The sequence below is a fragment of the Leopardus geoffroyi genome, chromosome B3 (genome assembly GCF_018350155.1).
Source record: "Leopardus geoffroyi isolate Oge1 chromosome B3, O.geoffroyi_Oge1_pat1.0, whole genome shotgun sequence".
NCBI lineage: Eukaryota > Metazoa > Chordata > Mammalia > Carnivora > Felidae > Leopardus > Leopardus geoffroyi.
In genome coordinates, this window is record NC_059337.1 from 106568165 (window position 1) to 106581968 (window position 13804).

General features: G+C 42.3%; 1 protein-coding gene across 3 annotated transcripts in view; it reads right to left on the bottom strand.

The window, feature by feature from the left end:
• The window catches only part of CCDC175 (coiled-coil domain containing 175), a 78351-nt gene that overhangs the window by 32215 nt on the left and 32332 nt on the right, over positions 1-13804 (bottom strand). For all 3 annotated transcript variants that reach the window (XR_006705054.1, XM_045451130.1, XM_045451129.1), the window contains 5 exons: positions 13110-13220; positions 10277-10348; positions 9097-9232; positions 8363-8494; positions 1171-1309 (listed from right to left, as the gene is read on the bottom strand). Coding sequence is in view for 2 of the 3 variants with exons in the window: in XM_045451130.1 (XP_045307086.1) it covers positions 1171-1309; positions 8363-8494; positions 9097-9232; positions 10277-10348; positions 13110-13220 (590 nt within the window). In the remaining variant the exon portion in view is untranslated. The remainder of the gene's footprint in view (positions 1-1170; positions 1310-8362; positions 8495-9096; positions 9233-10276; positions 10349-13109; positions 13221-13804) is intronic.

Genomic DNA, 13804 nt, shown 5'->3' on the forward strand with positions numbered 1-13804 from the left:
GTTTTACATTTCAACATATTGGATTTCTATATGATTATATCTTTTTGACACAGACTATTTTGATGTCTCTCCCCATATTCATCTTGCCAGCTGTTTATTCCCATCACACTGCACATTTTTTGGGGGCTCCCGTTCTAGTCCTTTCTGTAACTTTTGATCCTGGTCTTCTGATTTTCAGGGTACTTTTTCCATCTAGAAAACAGAAATTCTGGAAGCTTTTCTGCTTAACAACCTTGTGGGACTTGTTGGTTAATGATACTCTGCTTCCCAAATGCAAGACAAAACTCACACCTCTCGAGATGATTCTGGATTTATGAAATTTTGGGTGCAGAGTTAGATGGACTACATCCTATTTTTCTGGAGAAAATAAGTATTTTTATATTTAATATACATGATTGTGCCCTGTAACAAAATGTAAAATATACATACTTTGAGACACATTTCACATCCTCTATAAAGCCTCCATTTCTAAGACTAGCTCTTATATATATTTGCCTTAGGGGTGAGTTAGGAGGAAAAAAAATCTGATGAGTACCTACTTGGTAAATGGTTAGAGTCATAGCTGGAACAAGATAGAATATTCAAATTCATGTTAAGAAACAGAAAAAAAGAATTCCACTTGGTAGCAGATAAAGGTGCTATTTCTACTTTTACCAAGGAGAGACAGAAGCCACATTATATAGTTGTCACTAATTCTTTTTAAATTTTTTTTTTCAACGTTTATTTATTTTTGGGACAGAGAGAGACAGAGCATGAACGGGGGAGGGGCAGAGAGAGAGGGAGACACAGAATCGGAAACAGGCTCCAGGCTCTGAGGCATCAGCCCAGAGCCCGACGCGGGGCTCGAACTCACGGACCGCGAGATCGTGACCTGGCTGAAGTCGGACGCTTAACCGACGGCGCCACCCAGGCGCCCCTAGTTGTCACTAATTCTTAATTTTAAAGTCTTTAAAAGAGAAAAGGAAACATTTGACAAGGGCAACATCAGGGCTGCGGTGTAAAGAAGAAATTAGTAGATGGGGCAAAAACTAGAGAAGAAAGAGTTAAAGGCGATGGGAAAAGTTTGCAGAGTTTCATCACTGGCTCACGAATGATGACCCACCTTGAGTTAGGGGTTATCAGTGAAATCCTTACCTGTCTTAACGTTAATTACTGAGACTTCATACCTACCTGTAATAAAATGAATGAGCTCTTCCAGTTTTCCAGCTTTGCTCATGTATTCTTCTTCTGCCACTTGAAGTTGCGGAAGACGCTCGACTAGTTCATCTTCCTTTACTCTGTTACTTTGCGTTTCCCTAGCGAATCTTAGCTTTAAAGAAAATAAAGCTAATTGTGAGGCATGATTTTAGAGAACGGACACAATTTACACTCCAGAGTATAATGTAAGTTCTTTGAGAGGAAGAGCCCTGTCTTAGTGTCCTCTCATCGTGAGGTGTATAGAAAGGTATCCGGCAGATCCTAGATATTCGAAACATATTTGTTGGCTGATTCAGAGAGTCTCTGGAAATCTATGAAGTAAGGAGGTTACATTCAATGGTCTCTCCAAGGAGCCCTTCATTTCTCTAGCTCTACTGCTATGATTCCATTAACGCTACCATGTACGTACCCTAAACACCTATTTGAGAAAATCTCTCTTGAGCATATTTTACGGAAAAACAAACAAGCAAACAAAAAACAGGCAGCAACGGGACACCTGGGTGGCTCAGTTGCTTAAGTGTCTGACTCTTCATTTTGGCTTAGGTTGTGATCTCACAGTTTGTGAGTTCAAGCCCCACACTGGGCTTTGCGCTGACAGTGTGGAACTTGCTTGGGATTCTCTTTCTTCCTCTCTCTCTGCCTCTCTCTCTCTCTCTCTCTCAAAAAAAAAAAAAAAAAAAAAGCAGCAAAACGAAATATACATAAGTCCTAAGAAAAGTGGATTAAATAAGAAATGGGGAGGGGGTAGAAACAAGTGGACATATTGTTACAATACATGGGCAAAAAGCACCCAAAACAAAACATGAAGATGCCTGCTTAATTATCCAGGTTTTAGTTAGCTGGACCTCTCTTAGCAAGTCAGGATGGGTTTAAAACGGTGATAAAGCAGTGACAGCCAGCTGATATTTACTAGCCATTCTCCTGTCCCTCGATATCAGAACTCCTCAGTTCTAGCTCAGCATATGGCTGCCAGCTAGACTGATTTCTCAGCTTTCCTTGCAAGCGGGTGCGACTAATGGTTTTGTGAGCAGAAGCGGTGTGGGCCGCTTCTGGGTCCTCCGCCTGCCACAGGAAGCAGTACATGCCCCCTTGGTCCTTCCCTCTGTCCCCTGGCTGGAAAAGAATAAGAATGGAAACTGCCACTTGGATCCACAGAGGTTAGCCTCATGCTGACCTGCCCTTCCAACCTCGGGCCCCTTCCCTTTGGCCTGTAATTGGGAGAGAAATAAACCTCTCTCTTCTGTAATGGCCACGTCAGGGCGTCTTCTCATCCAGATAGTTAGACTCTTAAGATTCGAATAGGCCATACTTGACCTAACTTATCCTTAACAACTTTTTCGCTTTTTACCTTTAATCCAGGTTGCACACATACATAATCTGAAGGAAAACCCGGGCGCCAGCAGGGCAATGCCAGGCATGCATCTTCAGTGGGAGGGACCTCACACCACAGCTGACCAGAGGCTACTGTCCTCCGACCCCAGCAAAGTGGTAACTCAGATGTAAGAGGAAGATACCCACATGAGTGGGTGTGATAGGCACCTTGGTTTTGAAGCCTCATGTCCAAATAGGAACCAACTTCTCTTGGGCACACCCTCCAGGTCCCCGAAAGAGACGTGCCTACTTAAAAGAGGCACCAAACCCAGGGAAGCCCACTGCTCTAGTTTCCCCACCCACGGGTCACTGTTTACAAACAATGTTGCCTGACGATACAACTTTAGTCGTCTACCTTTGCCAGGGTCTAGGGGAATGACCCAGAAGGTTAAGCCAAGGTCAATTTCCCAATAAAGAAGAGAGGGTTGGTAACCCTTTACTACACATACCCTGCCTGTGTTCACTGTGCCAGATGTATTTTGGCATCTCTGATAAAGAGATGTGTTTTATCTGTGTTCACATCCTGCCAGATGTATTTTGGCATCTCTGATAAAGCATCCTGTCTGCACCCAAGTTAATAGAGTGATACACCAGCCAGGTATGTTCCCTCCCAAACTGCAATGAGAATCCTTAGGGATAAATATGGAAAGATCAAAACACATGTAAAAACACCACAATTTAAACACATTACAATGAGGCATCAGGAGTAATTTTCTCCACACTGCATGTTAAGAAATTCAACTGTGTAGGGACGCCTGGGTGGCTCAGTTGGTTAGGCAACCGTCATGATCTCGCTCAGATCATGATCTCGCAGTTTGTGAGTTCGAGCCCTGCGTCAGGCTCTGTGCTGACAGCTCAGAGCCTGGAGCCTACTTCAGATTCTGTTCTCCCCCTCTCTACCCATCCCCTGCTCACGCTCTGTGTCTCTCTGTCTCTCAATAATAATAAATAAACATTAAAAAAATAAAGAAAAAAGAAACTCAACTCTGTATTATCTATACCATGTTCTGTAAAGAATAGCTTGAGGGTCTAAGGAAGTATGTGAAGGCATTAATTTGTTCCCATTGCCTATATTGACTTAAGCTGCCAGAATTTCCCTGACAAGGAACCATGCTGTTGTTTCATGCTTTGAGGGAGGGTTCGGGTACCAGATGCTGCGGCATCTCAGACAAGTTGGTGTTTGTCTGCTGGCTCAGGCAGGCCCACTGCTTCTTCAGCTCCTTCAAGCTTCCCTGATTCCGGAGCCACATGCACACTTAGCTCAGTGATAATGGGCTCAGGCTTTTGCTGCAACCCCTTGGAATTGGAGCCTTGGAAAAGAGAGAGACTGATGCAGGTCCCACCCCTGTTCATCAGGATGAGTTCCAGCTCATCCTATAACTTCCTGTCCATCTTTCCTTCCCAACTGCCTGTCCTACAGCCTTCAGGCCCCAGTTCCAGATGGAAAGCAGACAGACTCTCTAGACGGTGTAACCAGCCACCACGATTCCAGAAGGTCAAACCCTTTAAGAAACCTCATTTCTGGTGGCTCTGCTTCTCTGACTGCACTCTGCCAGATACAGGGCTGTAGGACCCAGCAGATCCAATTCATGGTCAAGGTGTCAGCACTAGGTCAGAATGATGTAGAAGCCTGTGGCAAGCTCCAGCAGAATTGTAGCCGAGGCCCCCAGGTATTGGAGCCAAGTCTACAGAGGACTTCGTCATAGTACTGCCTGGGAGAAAATGCCTCTGGAGATTTGGAAATTTATATTCTGAACCAGTGACTAACATCCAGGACTGTTTTCCTTAGACAAAATATATGGGTCAGGGGCCCAAGTGGTAGTGGACTTCTATTAAATCTTATGATTTAGTTTTCCCTCCCTGTGAATTTGGGCTCTGTTCATTTAGATATTGTACAACACTGGTGAGAAGAACGCTTGTACCAGGGGTATAATAATGGTTCCATAAACCAAAATCGGAGAATGCTTCTTCTCCATTTTGGGCTCCTCATGCTACTGAACCAATTGCAGAAATGGGATTCCAATTTGCTCCAGGTTATTGATGAGGATTATCAAGGGGAAGGAGGGTTGTTGCTTTATAGGAAGGGCACACAGGCTGCTCTCTGTGCCTTTCTGTGAATTAGACACAGGTGGACACAGCCCTGCAGGGGGCGCACAGCCTGGCAAGTGGGGTGGACACTGGAAGACTGTCGACTTACCTTGCCTAATTGCACTGTGTAAGCTCAAGTGCAATATTACATAGCAACCTTATCCTATTCCTGATTTTAAGGGGATTGCCTCCATTGGTTCACCATCATGTATGAGAGTAAACTCTGTCAGCTCTCTCTCAAGAAATACCTGAAATGCTGACTATGTACTTCCAACCACCCCCTCAGCTACCACTCTGGATCAAGCTACTTTTTTTTTTTTTTTTTTAATTTTTTTTTCAACGTTTATTTATTTTTGGGACAGAGAGAGACAGAGCATGAACGGGGGAGGGGCAGAGAGAGAGGGAGACACAGAATCGGAAACAGGCTCCAGGCTCTGAGCCATCAGCCCAGAGCCCGACGCGGGGCTCGAACTCACGGACCGCGAGATCGTGACCTGGCTGAAGTCGGACACTTAACCGACTGCGCCACCCAGGCGCCCCTGGATCAAGCTACTTGAACCACTTGCAATACTGCTCTAGCTTCCTAATTGGTCTTCCTGCACCCACCATTGCTCTCCTAAATTCCACTCAACATAGCAGCTAGAATGATCCTATTTACATGAAAATCAGACTATTCAGCCCTTCACTCAGAACCCTCTTATCAGGAAACTTACCTTCCCAGCCCAGGCAGAGGAAAGACAAAGTACTCACAATGGCCTATAAGGAGGCAGACCTGGGGAGGCCCCTCTTGAATCATTCCTCATGGAAGGACTCACACACTGCCTTGTGGCAAGGAGTATGGTCAGCTGCCAGCCTCCAGCGGCCGGCTCCTTTAGAGACTTCTCAGTTATCTACTGAAGATCATGCTCTTCACGGGGGCCCCCAACCAACTGAGCAAGGAGGTGGTACAAGGGTGTAGCCATATCTGCCCAAGGCAGGGATCTGCTAATGGACAGTCCTTGCTCAGGAGCTCCCCAGAGATAGTTTGCGGGTTACATAATAGCCTGATGACTTCCCCTGCCCAGTCCTTTCATAGGTATTACTCCCGAATAAACTTTACACTCCTCGTTCTGTCTCAGCATTTCCTTCCAGATAATGGATCCCTCTCCCTCCTGTCCACTCCAGCCACACTGCCTCCTTGCTGTTCCTCAGATAGGACAGCCCTGCCTCCTCCCTTCCTGTTTGCAGCAACCTTCTGCCCTTCAGGATTCTACCCTTCCTTGTCTAACAATGCTCTTTAACAGGGCACACAGACCACATTACTTACGCTTGCCCTATCCCCAGTCCCTGCTCTATTTTTCTCCATAGCATTTCTCACTTTTGAATATACTCAAGGTTCCACTTGTTTATGTTGTTTATTTTTAATCTCCCTCCACTAGGATGTAAGCACCATAAGGGCAGAGGGGTTTTTTGTCTGTTTCTTTTTTTGTTTTTCAGCATCTAGAAGAATACTAGGCACCCAGACAGATGGCATCCAGCAGAGAAAGGTTTCCCACCCTGACTCTTCTCCCTTCTGTTTCTTCTCATTTTGTCTGAATTTGGGAATGTTTTCTGTCCCTTGTTTGTTCTCTGAGCTGTGCCAATTTCCATTTCACTTCTTCCTGTTTCTGGCCCATCCCCTTCTGACACCTCTTCCCTGAGTTCCTAGATTTCTATATTGATCTTCCTTGGCACTTGTACGAAACTAAAATATATATTTTTTAATTTACAGAGGGATACTTGATCACAGTTTTCATCTGTTCCAACACCATCTTCCTGAGTGTTCTTCAGTTGTTGGACAGTTTTGTTCCCCCTTTCACTTATTTTTTTAATAGATTTTTTAAAAAGTATTATTATTATTATTATTTTAATGAATACATTTTTTCCCTTTATTTTTTTTTTAGAGAGATAGAGTGAGTGGGGGAGAGGTTTGGTGGGGGTGGTGGGGAGAGAGAGAGAGAATCCCAGGCAGACTTCACACTAACAGCACAGAGCCTGACTCAGGGCTCGATCCCACCACCAACTGATCATGACCTGAGCTGAAATCAGGAGTCAATCACTCAATCCACTGAGCCACCCAGGTGTCCCCTTGTTTTTCTCATGGTATTTTTGTGTGGAGGACATAGCTGCTCCTTTTTTGTTATTCATATTAGAAAGAACTGGCTTTTCTTGGACCAATAATCTGTGGATGGCTTTCTGTAGGATGTGGTGGGGGTTGCGTGGGGAAGCATGGGGTTGGCCCAGGGCAAGATCTGAACTTTGACATGTAAGGACTCTCTGCTTGCCTGCTACAGCAAGGGACGATTGTCTTCAAAAATTATGGAAAGAGCCTAAATGTCCATCAACTGATGAATGGGTAAAGAAGTTGTGGTTTATGTACACAATGGAATACTACTTGGCAATGAGAAAGAATGAAATGTGGCCTTTTGTAGCGACGTGGATGGAACTGGAGAGTGTGATGCTAAGTGAAATAAGTCATACAGAGAAAGACAGATACCATATGTTTTCACTCTCGTGCGGATCCTGAGAAACTTAACAGAAGATCATGGGGGAGGGGAATGGGGAAAAAAAAAAGTTACAGAGAGGGAAGGAGGCAAACCATAAGAGACTCTTAAAAACAGAATAAATGGAGGGTTGATGGGGGGTGGGAGGGAGGGGAAAGTGGGTGATGGGCATGGAGGAGAGCACCTGTTGGAATGAGCCCTGGGTGTTTTATGGAAACCAATTTGACAATAAATTTCATATTAAAAACAAATAAAGAAAAAAACAAATAGTAAAAACAACAAAACACAACAAAACAAATAAAGCCCCTCTTTGATACAGCCGGGGCCTCTGTTCCTCTTCGAAACGAATCAAGTTCAGGAAGGCTTCTACCACCGTCCCTTTTCTCCTCATTCCAATACCAACGTAGGTCTCCAGGAAGCACCCCCTTACCTTCCCAGGTAACACCAGCACCTTGAAAAGGTGTGTTTTCTGTTGTGTTTCCAGAGACCTGCCACCTCCAGGCCCCTTGGGTACTTTCAGTGCCTTTTCGCTCCAGCTCCCCCAGCATCCTTGCTCCATTCCACCCCAGGTGGCTCCTGGCAGCTCCCAACTCAGCAGGATGCCCTCTCTGATAAGGATTTCCAAGCTTGGCCTCACTGGCCTCCCTTGCCCTTTGCTGCTTTCCCCAGCTACTCTTGCGCTGGCTCTGCCTGCCTTCCTGCACCGCTCCCCTTGTCCCCGGGGACTTTGCCGGCACTTCTACGTAACTTGGAGTGTCTAATTTTCTTTTTTTAACTGAAAAAATATTTTATGTTGCTCTTTTTTCAGGACAAAAAGTCATAATGAAACTAGGCTTGCTCACACTGGAGGGTTTACATTTAACCGCTTAGAGTAGCATGAAATAGGGGCACCTGGGTGGCTCAGTCGGTTAAGCGTCCAACTTCAGCTCAGGTCACGATCTCACGGCTTATGAGTTTGATCCCTGCATCGGGCTCTGTGCTGACAACTCAGAGCCTGGAGCCTGCCTCGGATTCCGTGTCTCCCTCTTTCTCTGCCCTCCCCCTCTCGTGCTCTGTCTCTGTCTCTCAAAAATAAAAACATTAACAAAAATTGTAAAAAAAAAAAAAAAAAAGAGTAGCATGAAATATACCCCTCCCCCCATATGGCAATTTCAAATTGTTTTTAGATGCAACATAAAACTTACCTCATACTTGCTCAACTCTTGAACTAACTTTTTTTCTTTGACAATAAATTCTTCCTCCACTTGTTTTAATTCCAATGTAAGTTTTTCAGTCTCTGCCAAAAACTCAGTGATCTCTTTTTGTCTAAAATTGGTCTAATCAGAAAGCAAACAAATTGAAGATCTGTCATTTGCCCTGTAGCAGTCAGCCTTACATTTTCAAAACAGCCAAGAATTAATATCTCTTTGCATGATACTTGGCTCTGATTTCAGGTTATATATTTTCACAGCAACTACTTGAGAGGGAATTTATTTATTTATGTTTCCCTCCCGAGGTTAATTTATTCACCAAACAATATCTATAACCTACATGAGGAAATGGATGATGGGACTGATGGGAGATGGAGGAAGGGCGGAGGGTCAATACCAGCGCTGAGTAATGATGTTTGGTTTCTTTTTTAACAGAGAGCTTCCCTAAAAGTGAACGTCAAACGAGTTTCTGGTTACAGATTTCAAAAGCATATTCTAGAGACAAGTGCGACTTTGTTTGCTAAATTCCTACAGTTCACACACAGCAAATAGGAATTTCTAAAGAAAGTTAAATAATTCACTCTAAGCATAAGTCACCAGAAAGGAAAATATCTCTTCATAAGATAAGGTTTAATTAAATATTGAAGGAGAATTACTGATATGCAATAATAATACTGGGTCCATACTAATATGGAACAATAGTATTGAAGTTCCTTGAGTTCCTTTACCTCTTGCAATAGTTTGATGCATCTAGATTCAGCAGTCTGTACTTCATCTAAAATTTCTTGTACTTCAGACTCCAGCTTCTTTTTCAAACATGCATGTTTTTTTCGTGAACAAGCAATTTTCCACTGAGTTATGACGCTGGAAATGAGAGCAGAAAGAATTCTCGTGAAACTGGCCTAACAGTTTACTGAAAAGATACAGGAATTCCAAGCAACACAAATCCTACTATGATCACATAAGACCGTTTGAGCTATTGGCAATGCGGACCACGCACATTAGCTGAAAAAATTAGACAAAGCGATAACTGCTTCAGTGCTGTCGGCTTCACAAGCTTGCTTCGCTGCAACAGCCTGTGTTGGTATGTCCACTAGGACCGCGGACAAACCACACTTGGCCGCTCACCTCCTTTGGGTGAAGGATGGCAATGGGGAAGGTTCAAGGGCAGGCAGAAGTGACCCAGGCAGAAATAGCAGTTAAAACTACCTCATTTCAACCTTCTAGGTTCTCAAATTTTTCTCTCCACCACAATATTAAAAAGCTGCACTGGAGAACGGGAAAGATGTGCATGTGGAGTCTTACAAATGAGATCAATAACCAGGACAACAACAATATAATACACCTAAGTTTTTGCAAATACTTCCTAGGTGCCAGGTGGTCCTCTGAATACTTTATATAGATCGTCTCACTGGCCAATCACGGTGACTTCGCGGGACGGGTGCTACTATCATTGGCCACTTACTAGGGATGGGAGCAAAGAGAGATTATTAAGTAACATAGCCTCAGTCACAGAGCTAGTCAGTGACAGAGCAACCAAAGTGGCCTGTCTTCAGAGCCCATATGTTTAGCCACACTTCTCTGTCACTGCACATAACCTCCCCTACTGGTCCACACAGAAGCCTGGTGAGCGAGAGGCACTACACCAATCTTGACAATTTCCTTCTTCGGGGAGCTCACTTGATTGAAATGGAAAACTTTGGTTCTGTTCAAGCCCCCAAATCAAACTAACGAACTGAGAGAACTCACACAATTTAATTTAGGAGAATAATTTCCTTGGACTCTAGCAAGCAACAAGCACTCTGATTTCCTCCCTACTTTGAGGCACTGCGCATTAAGATAACATAGACTGACTCATAACACGAATGAAAAGAAAAAATTTTTTTTTTTTTTTTTTTTTTTTTTTACCATCTCTGACTTTCTCTTTCCCGGTTGTCATTCAGGATTTTTACTTGTCTCCGATATACTTCCTTTGTTGCTCTAAAAACAGGAAGACATACACTGGGTTTTGCATTTGTGGAGGCTAGTAGACTACACAAAAGACTTTATGTATAATTCTTATGTACAATAAGACTACCATCTAATTGGGAGATAAACCAAACCTCGTGTAATGACGAAAGGTAGTGGTAGACTCATAGAAGGACAATTATGGTTTTGTGCAAGTGCAAACTGATTTTGCAGAATTGTGGTAGACCTAAGGGAAAGGAAGAATAGATTCTGGGGAGGCAGCTGAGGAAGGGACATCGGAGGTTAATGTTCGACAGAGGGAAGAACACAGATTGCCGGAATGAAGGTGCAATTTCACCATGGGAAGGACGTCATCATTCGCAAAGACGTGGAAAAGGTACAACAAGTCAAGAGTTATGAGCAACATAGACTTGCCACAGACAGAGGACACGAAGGGAAGCAACACATTGACATAGGAGGGGTGAAGGTCAATAAATTGGTGAGGAACTTTGAATTCCTGATTGAGTCCTGGTTTGATGCAATGTATAATTCAGAAAGCCAATAAAGAGTTTTGTACTGGGGTAAGTAGTAATTAAGGACGGAAGGGTTTCCTGTGAATCTAGGATGGGTGGAAATATGGAGTCTGGCATAGGTATTAGAAGCCTTTATTATTTTTATTCCCTCTTTCTCTATGAAGTGCTTCATATGCAGAAATGAAAGTGAAATATGACTTTGTATCTTTTGAAAAATAGAAATATTCAGGGGTGTCTGGGTGACTCCGTTGGTTGAGTATCCGACTTCGGCTCAGGTCATGATCTCACAGTTTGTGAGTTCGAACCCTGTGTCAGGCTCTGTGCTGATAGCTCAGAGCCTGGAGCCTGCTTCAGATTCTGTGTCTCCCTCTCTCTCTCTCTGCCCCTCCCTGACTCATGTTCTCTGTCTCTCAAAAATAAAAACGTTAAAAAAATTAAAAGAAAAATGGAAATAATTCATAGCTAAAACAGAACACATAATGCTGTTAAACTAGCAACACAAATACGTTCATGTTTTTTTTTTTTCCTCCATCTAAAATCACAGTGTGGGTTTTCTTTTTTTTTTTTTTTTATGAATTTGATTTATTGTCAGATTGGCTTACTTACATACAACATCCAGTGCTCATCCCAACAAGTGCCCTCCTCAATGCCCATCACCCATTTTCCCCTCCCTCTCCACCTCCCCATCCACCCTTAGTTTGTTCTCTGTATTTAAGAGTCTCTTGTGGGTTTGCCTCCCTCCCTCTCTGTTTGTAACTATTTTTTTCCTTTTTTTCTTTTTCTTTTCCACTTCACCCTCCCCTGGAACTCTAAGATTCTTTGCAATGTGCCCAATCTCATTGATTTTATTTATTTATGTATTTAGTTTAATCCACAAAGTAGTTGAACTAGAGTGAAATAACAACAACATTAAAAGTACTAAATGAAAACCAGTATTGGGTCACAAATTTGGCTCTGAGCTTCCTGGTGATGGGAATCATGATGGCACAATACTTGATTATAGAATCTGTGTTATTCATGTGGAAAACAAAACCCCTAACTCAACCCGATTCTATTTTCCCACTCTTTCACAGGGAAGGGTTCCTAGTTTCCTTTCTGAAACCAACATGAGAAACAGATGTTTAAATATGTTGTTCAACAGTGTAAGGACAAGCAACCTGCACATCCTGCTGTGTTCTAGATTTCTGTTGGCAGGAGTCAAATTTCATCTCCACTTGTCTTAGTTCTGTAAGTTAGTTTCTCCACTGCCCTACACTCAAGTCATAAATTATATTCAAATTATAAAAATAAAAAATATGCAACCCCCTATAATCTCGTAATTCAACTTTTAGGACGTTATTATAAAGAAATAGTTGTATACGTGGATATACGTTAAAGGAGGTTAATTTGAAAAATGCTTATAGTAGAGAAAACACAAAAGCCAAAGCATCAGTAGGGTGCTGGTTAAATAAAACATAGCATATTCAGTGAAAGGAATATTAAGCAGCGAAAGAAAGACTGAAGAATGAGGTCCCATATATATGAATTTTGCCTCCTTCTGAAATAGTTTTAAAATCAACAGATAAGTGTAAAAATTAATACAAAGAATTCCCATATACCTTTCACCAATTTCTCCAAATGTTACCTTTTATCACACTTGTTTTATCATTTTCCCAGATATATTTTTCCAGCTTTTTATGGAGATATAGTTGAAATATAATATTGTGTAAGTTACCCAGATACAATTTTAAGTGGATAAATTACAGTTCTAGAAAAGTAGAATCCTATTTTTGGGTGTATGTACACACTCCTATTATAGAAAGCATGCATAGCAAACTGTTAACAGTGAGATCTCTGTGGGGAGACAGAGATTAGGGTCACTTTTATGCTTCTAAGCCACATTTCTACATTTGAATTTTAAAATCACATCAGGCATTACTTATTTTAATCAGAAAAATTAAAATTAAAAATTAAAGTGATTTAGAATGGCAGAAATGAACACCATAGGGTGTCAGTGTTGTGATAATGTTCGGGCACATTCTTGTTCCTAGACTCCTGATGGGTCCATTTCTCATGTCCAGCAGCTCGTCCAGAACTCAGGACCTGTCTACCCTTTCAATGGTAGATTCAATGATAATGACCCTTCTATACTGTAAAACAGAGACAGTGAATTATAAACCTCCTTTTCTATAGGATATCAGAAACTGATAGATCTATGGTTACCATATATTAAAACAGATGCAGAAAAGAATGATTAAATGTTTCAAGGGCAACAAACATACTGATGAAGTTCCTGGAGAGTGACAAGTCCTTCCTCCATATTTTTGATGTCTACTTTCCTTTGCGATAGGAAGTTTTCTTTCCGACTAATAAACGCCATTTGTTTCTGATTCCTACCATGAAAAAACCAGAGTTAGCATATGTTGAAAGGTGAAATCATCTTTTTTAACTCTTCAGCATGAGGGGACATTGCAATCACAAATAAGAATGTAGAATGTAGGCTGCCAAGTTTGGTTCATCAACTATTTACTGAACAAATTAGGAAAATAGAAACAAAGTCTTTTTGCTAGTGGTGGTGAAATCTAAACTCATGAAAATTCCTAAGCCATGGAGAGAGCATGAACTGCTGTGGTCACCATAAAACCACAAGAACAGTTCTGTCCCTAGCACTCTGTCCCTCTGAGCAGGGGTGTCTCTTTTAATACATTTATCAATTCTACCAGGTTCGTTTGTGAAAGGTGAAGGGGTCAGTTAGACCAACTTTAAATACTGGCTTTGCCTCTTTCTAGCAGTGTGACCCTGAAGGAAACTTCACCTGGAGATGAGCCTCAGTATCTCCATCCATAAAACAGGGATCATAATACCTATCTCAACAGCTATAAGGATTAAATGAGCTATAAAGTGCTCAATCCAGTGTGTGGGACTCATGAGGCACTTTGTAAAAAGTGGTTACATTTTGTCTCCAATTTGTAGAGAG